At 41.7% G+C, this 10,958-nt stretch overlaps 1 protein-coding gene across 1 annotated transcript; it reads left to right on the top strand.

The window, feature by feature from the left end:
• Positions 1-2,248: 2,248 nt before the first annotated feature.
• LOC118662072 (glycine cleavage system H protein, mitochondrial-like) lies at positions 2,249-2,665 on the top strand. Its single transcript, XM_036320681.1, has one exon. The coding sequence runs from the start codon at positions 2,249-2,251 to the stop codon at positions 2,663-2,665; it is 417 nt and encodes a 138-aa protein (XP_036176574.1).
• The last annotated feature ends 8,293 nt before the right edge of the window (positions 2,666-10,958 follow it).

The raw sequence follows: 10,958 nt of genomic DNA, 5'->3' as shown, positions 1-10,958 counted from the left end.
AAGACCTTGTCTTCAGAGACAATGAATGATTTAATAAATAATTACAATAAAGTTTATTAAGTGCTATGAAAACGCATTTCAAATGTCATACATATATACGATGGAATACTATTCAGTTATCAGAAGAAATAAATTCGGCCATTTATGACAACACAGATAAATCTTGAGAATATTTAAGTCAGACAGGAAAAGTCAAGAACCATATGATTCTACTCATATGTGGGATATAAAACTGAAAACAACAAATAAGACAAAAGCTCATGGACTCAGTATGGCAGTTATCAGAAGAAAGGGGGAGGTGGAAGATAGTGAAAGGAAAAGAGGGTCAAATATATGGTAAGGGTAGAAGATTTGACTCTGGGTGGTGGGCACACAATGCAATATACAAATGATGTATTATAGAATTGCACACTTGAAACTTACATAATTTTATTAACCGATGTCACCCCAATAAATTTATTTAAAACAAAGAGAACAAGAAAATGTATTTTGTTCATAAGATTCCACATATGAGTGATATCATGTCCCATGGACACAGACAATAGAGTGGTGAAGGCTTGAGAGGGCAGGTATGGGGTGGAGGTTGTCAAGGGGGAAAATAACTACAAACAAACAAAGGGGACCTCTGTAACACTTTCAACAATAAAGATTTAAGAAAAAAAATATAATAATTGTAAATGCTCATAAAAGTTTCAATATTATCAACATTGTTATTACTTCACAAATGTAGAACCAATTTTAGATATTAAACTGGAAGTTGTATGTGTGAAGAAAAAAGAAGAAAATGTATTTCAGGGACTTTTAATTGAATCTGGAGTGGTCAGAGAAAGTTTCTAGGTGGAAGTTAAGTCTAAGTTGACAAAATAGAAGGAGTAAGGATTAATGAGATGAAAAGGGATGTGTGATGACAATATATAAACCACTGGCAGACGGCCTCATATCATTAAGGAATACAGCTTCTAGAAATGAAACAGTAAAGTGAAGGGAAGGTAACGATCAGTTATATTGAAGGTCATGCCTCTCACAGTTTACTATTCAATGTCAAGAAATAAAAATCACCAGAGGTATTGTAACGGGTATGATATTTCACAATTACAGCAGTCCATATAACAGGGGTGTAAAAATGGAATTTTTGTTGACTAATTTCTGAGCTTCTTTCAGATGAGTTACTGTATACGCTTTAGGTACGTTCAGTCCTATTGCACAATTGTTCAGGTCACTTAAGAGCTTAGCCACTTCAGGGCACTTCAGTGGTGCTCAAAGGCTCATCTCCATGTCATTGCTTCCCTTAGGGTCTTCTCCCATTTTTCTCTCCCGTTTTACTTTTAAAATCATCAGATGTGGGCCCCGCATGCTAGTTCCCAGGGGTGGTGTTTAGCACAGCGTGTGTGGTGCTGGTGAGGGAAGGAGGGGCACGTTTCAGATCTTAGTTGAACAGCATCATGGTAATAATCACAGCCTGTCATGTTAGACTCAAGAGCTGGTGTAGGCAAGACCAAGTGCTGATGTCCAGGTGTATTGGATGGAGCCAGGTGCTGGCCTTGGTGCATATTCAGCTCCCTCTGAGAACCCCAAGGGCAGTGCATGTGCACCCATTTGAGGTGACCCCCTTTTTTCTTTAAGTTATTTCTTGGCTTACTCTGCAGTTCCCTCTGGGACTTTGGGAAACTTACACCCCCATGCCATGCTCAGACCTGTGAGAAGCTAAGGGGGTTATCTGAGTACTGCTCATGCCTAGATGTCACAATCTCCCCCCCACCCCACCCGGCATATTTGGGGGCTTTCTTTCTTGTGCTGCAGTTGCAAAACAGGACACCAGTCTCTTCTGTACTTACATTTGCCCTGATCATATAAGGAGCTCCTTTGTTCCTCTTCCTTCCTCGACTGGCATTAGAGGAGGGGACACAAGCACCACATTCTCTCCTCTGCCTTCCTCCATCCCTTCTCTCAGGGTCCACTTTAGGCCTAGCTAGAGGCTTCTCAACCCTGGCACTGTTAACACTTGAGGCCAGCTCACTCTTTGTCGTGGGAGCTGCCCTGTGCACTGTAGGATGTTTAGCACCACCTTTGGCCTCGAGTCACTGGATTTAAGTTTCATCTATCCAACTGTAATTATCAAAATGCCACCCCGCCATCCTCCTCACAAAGTAGCAATTTTGTCTACTCTGGAGCAAGGGAGATAAACTGATTCCATCAAAATAAATTCACTTGAGGCCCCCACCAGCTCGGATGGCAGAGAAGCTGTGCCATGACCCCTGCACTCCTGCGAACACAGCGCTGCCTTGATGACCCAGCGTCCTGCCCACTCTGGTCCTGGGGCCTGGGGGCGGGCACTGTCTGGATGCTGCGCACCAGGCCCAATCTGCGTTCTGTCCATAAATTCGCGCAGAAACATGAATGGATAACAGCAGAAAATGGTATTGGAGCAGTGGGAACCAGCAACTTTGCACAGGAAGCTTTTAGAGATGTTGTTTACTGTAGTCAGTCTGAAATTGGGATGAAATTGAACAAACAAGATGAGTTTGGTGCTTTGAAAAGTGTGAAAGCCGCTAGTGAACTCTATTTTCCTCTATCAGGAGTAGTAACTGATCAAGTGTTTCCAGTAAATCCAGGACTTGTCCACAAGTCTTGTTACAAAGATGCTTGGTCGACACCGGGTAGATGAGCTAAGAGTGAAGCAGCATATAAGAAATAGACAACATCTATTGAAGAGTGAAAATGGAGCCCCTTAAATAAGGTAGTATGAAACAAAAAAAATTCATTTGAAAATATTTTATCTCATGCCTGAAATCTAGATTTTACTTTTTTTCTCTCTAATTTCAAGGACACTCTAGAGCAGCGGTTCTCAACCTGGGGGTCGAATGACCCTTTCACAGAGGTCGCCTAAGACCATCGGAAAACACATATATAATACATATTGCTTTTGTGATTAATCACTATGCTTTAATTATGTTCAATTTGTAACAATGAAATTGGGGGTCACCACAACATGAGGAACTGTATTAAAGGGTCGCGGCATTAGAAGGTTGAGAACCACTGCTCTAGAGAGTTGATATCCTTTATTAACTGAACCCTGGTAAACCCACTCCTTGTCCCTCAGGGGTAAGTGTAACCCCTAGGCTTCCAGATTGAGAGTCAGGTGCTAACTGAACAAACATTTCGTATTGGTTGGTGCTTCTGTGACACAAGTGAATATTTTACCTGCCATCTACCACAATGGTCTTACCAAACATCTTAGAAAGGATTCATAATACAAAGGTAAGTAGTTAAACATTTCTAAGCTTTTGAAGAATGCAATTATTTATTAACCTTTAACATTTTTTGTATACATGTGTAGAACTCATTTAAAAAATAACCAAATGACAGCTATGTGGCTAGCTCTACATAATTCTCATAGTAACTACTCCTTTTCTATCTGTTCACGTTACACTCAGTTATCATCAAACTATCATTATTACCCCATGCTACTGATCTATCACATCTTACCTTCTTTACTTTCGACCTTCTGCTATTTCTATTGTGACAGAGGCAGAATGATTCGGAGAACCAGCCCATATGACTCTTGGTTAAACAAGCTGCATTGGTTTCAATGTGATACACACTCCAGTAGATAGACATCTAGAAATCACATGTATTATTTTGGTCTGTCTTAAAGCAGTTGTTTTCCATCTTATGGCTGTGTGCTTAGTGGTTTTACAATTAATTTATGATGCATTTTAGAGTAAAGAAGAAAAGCAATTTTCAAAGTGAATACAACTTTAAATTTAATGAAAACTAATATGAGCCCAGCTGGCATGGCTCAGTGGTTGAGCGTCAACCTATGAACCAAGAGGTCATGATTTGATTCCTGGTCGGGGCACTTGCCCAGATTGTGAGGTCACGCCCCAGTAGGGGACATGCAGGAGGCAGCCAATCAATGATTCTCTCTCGTCATTGATGTTTCTATCTCTCCCTCCCTCTCCTTTTCTCTCTGAAATCAATAAAAAAATATTTTTTAAAAAGAAAATTAATATGAAATCAATCAATAGTACTAGGAGAGAGAGAAGGAGATTGAGAGAATTGAAATTGTTATGGACTATTTTATTTTAATAGTCTAGTTCATTTTAATATTCCTACTATAAATGTCTGGGTTCACACATTATTATAAACAGAAATTTAAATCAGTGCAGCCAGTTTAATGATATAAACAGAACATTAATATGCACAACAAAATTAGGAGCAATAATGCATTTTCAAGTGGGTATTTATCCTGCCAAGTTCTAAAACCCAAACACATAACTAACCTGATAGCATAATTCTTGAAGTATACATTATACAAAAGACTAATTATTTTTCTATAAAAATATTGTTACAAGATTAAGTTTTAAGCAGGCATTTCCACTGTAAAATGAAGCTAATTAAAATTATACATAAAACTTGGTGAAGGTTAAAAACTTGTTTCTGAGTTCTTATTCATTTTGGAAATTCCAGTAGCTAGTACAATTTCAGATGCATAGAGTAGGTGCTTAATAAATTTGCATTTGAAGAGTAAAGGAATTAAAGTTTTGACGAGTAATATATGTGCTAAATAGAGTAATGAGAAAAAAAATTATTATTTTAAAGTGTGCCTGTAAACAAATGCTGTGATCTAGGCTGAAAATATTATGAAGAAGTTGAGGAAAGTACTGATAAAGAGTTTACCACATGAGACAGGCCATATCAGGTAGAATGAATTTGTCTTCCTAGTAGTCACACCATTGTGTAACCCCCATCTTTGAGTGGGGACAGGACCTAAACACTCAGGTCTAATGAATGGATAGGGCCTGGAGGGATGTCACTTCTGAGGTTAGGTCACAAAAGACTGGCTTTCCTCTCACTTGCACTCACCTGGCTCTTCCTTGTTCAGGTGAAGTTTTGAACTGCCATGTGGCGAGACCTACGTGACAGCGAACTGAGGATAGCATCCGGCAGCGTCAGTGAGTAACTGAGGACCTCAGTGCAACAACCCGTACAAAGCTGAAGCTTGACAGCAACCATGTACATGATGTTGAAAGTGTTTCCTCCCCTAACAGCATTGGGGTGATGACAAGCCCAGCCAATACCTTAAGTACAGCCTGTGGGGGACCTGGAGTCAGGAAACCCAGGTAAGTCATGTCTGGATGCCTGAGCCATAGAAACCATGAGATAATAAATGTTTTTAAGTTGCTAAGGTTTGGGATAATATGTTATACGGCAATAGAAGGACCTCAACCCTCCAAGGAAATAGTTCTTGCTTTCTATAAGAGCATTACAAGCCTGAGGCCAGTAAACTAGCTAACTTACTTGACCTAGAGGTTTATATATTAAAAAAATAAATTCGTGAAAACTGAAATTGTTTTTCTCACAATCACTAATTTATGTGTTTTATCTAAAAAATCTTGCGAAGAGATAGAGCAGCAGAGAGTAAAACTCAGATTTAGGTTAGGCCAGGGGATATGAGTGGTTGTAATAAATGAAAATAATAGTTGGGAAGGGGACAAGGCAGTAGCTGATAAAGCAATAGAGATAAAGAAACTGATGCAAGTCACTGGCCTAGTGGCAATTTTGCCACTCAAACCATTGCTGAACACCTGTAGGATCCCATGTCTGCTGCCAAGCTTCTTGAGGACAAAAATCATTAACACTTGCTCTTCATTTTCAAGAGTATATATATATAATTGTATATTTAATTGTAGTACAATGGTAGAGACAGACACACACAGAAACACACACATACACACATATATGTGCACACACATACTTTTCATTGTGATAAAATGTGATAAGTGCTATGGAAAATCTTTGCTTGGTGTATAACAAAAACAAAGCAGCAGGCTTGACTCATAGAATCAGGTGGTAGGAATCTAGAGACTGTAACACCTGAGATGAAGATCTGCAAGGGCGTGGCTTTGCTTTTATGAGAAATACATTTCTCCCTTCTCCTCCCTGCAACACGTCCCCTTTCTGCCTTACCAAACACACACCTTAATAAGAGACAACTTTGAGATCCTGTCATTAGGAAGATGTGATCTACTGATCTGCTGCAAAATACAATGTCAGGTCTAAAATATTTCTCAATAGCTTGGAGGGACCTGGAGAGTATTATGGTAAGTGAAATAAGCCAGCCAGAGAAAGACAAGTATCACATGATCTCACTCATATGTGAAATTTAATGAACAAGGTAAACTGATGAACAAAATAGATCCAGCGACATAGATTCCATAGACTGTGGAATCTCGGAGGGAAGGTGGGGGTGGGTTAGTGGATGTGTGGGAAGAGATCAACCAAAGAACTTGTATGCATATATGCATAACCCATGGACACAGACAATATGGTGATGAAGGCCTGGGGTGGGGGGGGGGGGAAGGTGAGGGCGGGCTAGAAGAGGTCAATGGGGAGAAAAGGGGGACATATATAAAACTTTCAACAATAAAGGTTTAAAAAAAAAATAGTCCTCAAGTTTGTCTATTTCTTTCCATCTCAGTAACTACCAAGCTAGTCCAACCTTCCACTCTTTCCTGCCTGGACTATTACAAAAACCTTCTAAATAGACCCATTTGTTATCCCTGCTTTATCCATTTCACATAAAATGCTGCAACAGGGATACTTTAAATATTATACAAACAGGATTGGGCCTTTTTCCTACTTTAAACACATCAATAGCTTTCCATTATTTTTATTGTTATTATTTTTAAAAGATCTTTTTTTTGGTCAATAAGAAGCACTTGCATTTGATCCTTGGCTTCATCAGAGTTTTATTTTAAATGTCACAATCTCCCTGATAATCTAGACTAGGGCATTGCCTATATTTTACATTATTTTAAATACTTATTTTATAACAATATTTTTGTAATTGTATATCATTTAATTAGTTGTTTGTTTCATCAATTAGATGTTTATATAAATTACTAGAGGTCCAGTGCCCTAAATTCATGCACGAGTAGGGTCCCTAGGTCTGACCGGCAATCAGGGCCGATCTGCGGGGTGACCAGCAGGGCAATAGGGGAGCCCCACTGGCATTCGTCTTGGCTGGCCTGGCACAGACCGCTCGCCAGCCCCTCCCCCGCTGCCACCACCAGTCCGGTCTGCGGGCTGGGGGCAGCTCCTGCATTGAGCGTCTGTCCCCTGGTGGTCAGTGTGCATCATAACAACCAGTCAACAACTGCTGGTTGTTCCGCTGTTTGATCAATTTGCATATTAGGATTTTATTATATAGAACTAGAGGCCCGGTGCACAAAAATTTGTGCACTCGGGGGGGAGGAGGGGTCCCTCAGCCCGGCCTGTGCCCTCTCGCAGTCTGGGACCCCTCGGGAGATAACGACCTGCTGTCTTAGGCCTGCTCCCAGGTGGCAGAGGGCAGTCCCAATCCCTAGGTGCAGCCCCTGGTCGGGCTCAGAGCAGGGCTGATTGGGGAGTTGGGGTGCCACTCCCTGTTATTCACAGAGCAGGGCGGATCGGGAGGTTGCGATGCCACAATCAGTCACGCTCAGGGTAGGGCCGATTGGGGGGTTGGGGCACTGCCCCCTTTCACACTCAAGGCAGGGTCAATGGGGAGGTTGCAGCGCCACCCCCTGTCATGCACAGAGCAGGGCCAATCAGGGGGTTGGGGAGCTCCCCCCTGTCACTCACATAGTAGGGCCGATAGGGGAGTTGGGGCACCGCACCCTGTCACACACAGAGCAGGGCAGATCAGGGGTTTGGGGCGCCGCACCCTGTCACACTCAGGACAGGACCGATGGGGAGGTTATGGCTCTAACCTGTCACACACAGAGCAGGGCCCGTGGCGGGGGGGGGGGGGGGCGATTGGGGCACTGCACCCTGTCACACACAGAGCAGGGCCGATCAGGGGGTTGGGGCGCCGCAGCCTGTCACACACAGAGCCGCAGGGCAATCAGGGGGTTGGGGAGCTCCCCCCTATCAGGCACGGAGCAGGGCTGATCAGGGGGGTGGGGTGCCTTCCCCTGTCACGAACAGAGCAGGGCGGATAGGGAGGTTGTGGTCCCACTCCCTGTCATACACAGAGCCGCAGGGCAATCAGGGGGTTTGGGCCCTGCCCCCTGTCACGCTGATCCTGGTGCCGGGAGGCCTCGCGGCTCCGCTGATCCCAGTGCTGGGAGGCATATTACCCTTTTACTATATAGGATAGAGACCTGGTGCATGGGTGGGGGCCGGTTCGTTTACCCTGAAGGGTGTCCTGGATCAGGGTGGGGTTCCCCACTGGGGTGCCTGGCCAGCCTGGATGAGGGGATGATGGCTGTTTGCAGCTGGTCACACACACTTCAGGGTGGGGGTCCCCACTGGGGTGCCTGGCCAGTCTGGGTGAAGGGCTGAGGGCTGTTTTCAGGCTGGCGGTTGACTGAAGCTCCCAACCGCTCCTTTTTTTCTTTTTTTTTTTTTTTTATTATGGGCCAGCTTTAGTTCTGAGGCTTGGCTCCAGCTCTCAGGCCTCCGCTGTTGAAAGCCAGTATCTGGTTTGTTTGGGTTCTATAATCGAAACACTGTTTCAACTCCAGCTCTGAGATCCTGGCTGGCTGAAAGCAGGTTTCTGGGGTTTTATTTAGCTTGTATATTTGTAATAATGTTTCAAACTGCAAGCTTAGAGGCCGGCAGCCGCAGGCGGGGAACGTTGGAGTCCTCCGTCACTGAAGCAAGCAAGCCTCATGTTCGCTTCAAGCTGCCTGGCTGCCGGCCCCCGTCTTGGCTGGCAATTAATTTGCATATCACCCTGATTAGCCAATGGGAAGGGTAGCGGAGGTAAGGCTAATTACCATGTTTCTCTTTTATTAGATAGGATTATTTTTTTCTGTCATTTGAATTTAAACTTTAGAAAGACAGAAATCCTATCTCTCTTTTTCACTCTTGTATTCTCTGTGCTACCTAACACAGGCACATATTAGAGACTAAAGAATAATATTCGATGAAAGGATAGAAAGAATTAGCTTATATAAATTATCTCCTCCTATATCTCAGATTTCATTAAATGATACCCAGAATTGCCCAGATTAGAAACCTAGGACTCTGTCTGGGGAATCTCCTTCTACCACTGCTCTTCTCCACTCTAGCTAGACACTCACCAAGCCCTGTTGGTTTTACTTCACAGTAAATACTTCTGACTCTACCTCGTCCCCATCACTACTACCACTTTTATCTCAACAGAAAACAATAACCTCCTAATTAGACTCCTCTAGTCCTTTTTTATTTTACAAATAAAAGAAAATTAACTCCTGAATGTGCTCTGGACCTGGGGCAGCACTCCCTGAGAGCACGTGCTGATGAACGAACTAGTTGGTCCGTCCAGTTCAGACAAACTGTCAGTCACGGTCTGGGACTGAAAGGATCTGGCCGGTCATTTTTGCCTTTGTGTATAGAGCGCAGTGTTATTTCACATTACAAGTTATATTTTCAATTATAAAGTAAACAAGTTTGCAAAAAGTTTAAAAAAAATTAAAAGAAAATTAAAACCTTTTAATCTCCTATGTTTCTTATATATTAAAAAAAACAACTATTTTATAATTAATATATTTAGTTAAATATGTTTACAACTTACAAGTTTCACATCTTTAATTTTCATAATAACACGGTAATGGGAACTATACTTGTCTTAAGCCCATTTTTCACAAATAAGGAACTTGAGGTAGGTGAATAACTTTCCAGGGGCCACACAGCTTATAAGTGGACATTACTGGTAGAATTTGAATATATTAGAGGATATGAAACTAATGAAGATAGTCAAAGTAGTGAGATTAGAAGCTAAAATCCAGTTCTCACTAAAATTCACCCATTGGCATAATCATCTTTCTGAAAAACAGACTGCCATACTCTCATTCCTTCCCCCACCACTGACATTGGGACAAAATTCAAGTTCTTTAGTGTGACATACAGGATTTCTCATATCCTGGTGTCTTCCTTATTTTCACCTTGCCCTGTAGCCTTACAAAGTTGTTCATAAATCCCTACTTATACTGTGTTCTTTCCAACTTCTGTATATTTGTGTACGCCATTCTCTTCCTTAGGAAAAGCTCCCCTGGCTTCTGAGTTTGGAAAGGCGGGATTTGTCGAGTTTATTGTCTGAGAAGACCTTGAGCTCTTTGTATCAAGTGTGCGTATGTAATATCAGAGTTTTAACTGAGGCTATTGAACTGTGATATAAAAATAATCATCAAGGGCACTACCATTTTTTTCAGATATGTCCTTGTGTGACTGTAAAAGTGATATAATAAAGCAATCCAAGGTGAAACTAGAAAAGAAAAAAGGATGGAAAGCACAGTGAATGCAGTAGCAAGAAGGTGTCATTGAGATCATAGAAGTAAAGAAAATAAGTTTTTTTTCTTTCAGGTGGTGTGAACACTTGATCTCCAAATAGACCAACAGTCAATGCAATGCTTCCTTGGTTATGCTTCTTAGGTGATTCCAGCTTCGATTCTAACTGAGGTGGAAGCATCAGAAGGGAAGAAATGTCAGCAGAATATACTATTGATCTGACATTTACTTTTGAAATTATCTCCCAACAATGTTTGCTGAGGCATCCTTTTCCTGCTTTTGTGTTCTCCACAATGCACAGAATTCAGTTCATCTCTAACATTCGAGATTCTGTAGGAATTTGGCATGAAATTACATTGCCATTTCAACCCTCCGATAAGCATTGGTTGGGCGAGGTAACAGGAGAGATGGTGAATATAGATGGAATTGATTCTTTCTCAAGAGAGAAAGGGTAGATAGTAATAACTCAAATTCTCCCAGCTTGTTAGTCAACATCTGGCAGTATATAAAATGCATCTGAAACAATATGAAATATTCAATTTTTAAAGTAACAAGTATAAGATGCGAAAAATAAGATTTTTTAAAAAAGAGATACCAGTAGTCAAATTAAATCTGCCCCGTCACATAGTCACTTTGGGAGAATGTACAATGATAGAATGCGTATATCATTGATAAAAATGTGGAGAACTGCTCTTTCGGAA

The sequence above is a fragment of the Myotis myotis genome, unplaced genomic scaffold, assembly GCF_014108235.1.
Source record: "Myotis myotis isolate mMyoMyo1 unplaced genomic scaffold, mMyoMyo1.p scaffold_m19_p_8, whole genome shotgun sequence".
NCBI classification, from domain to species: Eukaryota; Metazoa; Chordata; class Mammalia; order Chiroptera; family Vespertilionidae; genus Myotis; species Myotis myotis.
The sequence above is the reverse complement of the archived record's forward strand: the minus strand, read 5'-3'. Positions and strand labels throughout refer to the sequence as shown.

Coding starts and splice junctions, on each gene's coding strand:
- LOC118662072 (XM_036320681.1), top strand. CDS start 2,249: ATGACCCCTGCACTCCTGCGAACACAGCGCTGCCTTGATGACCCAGCG.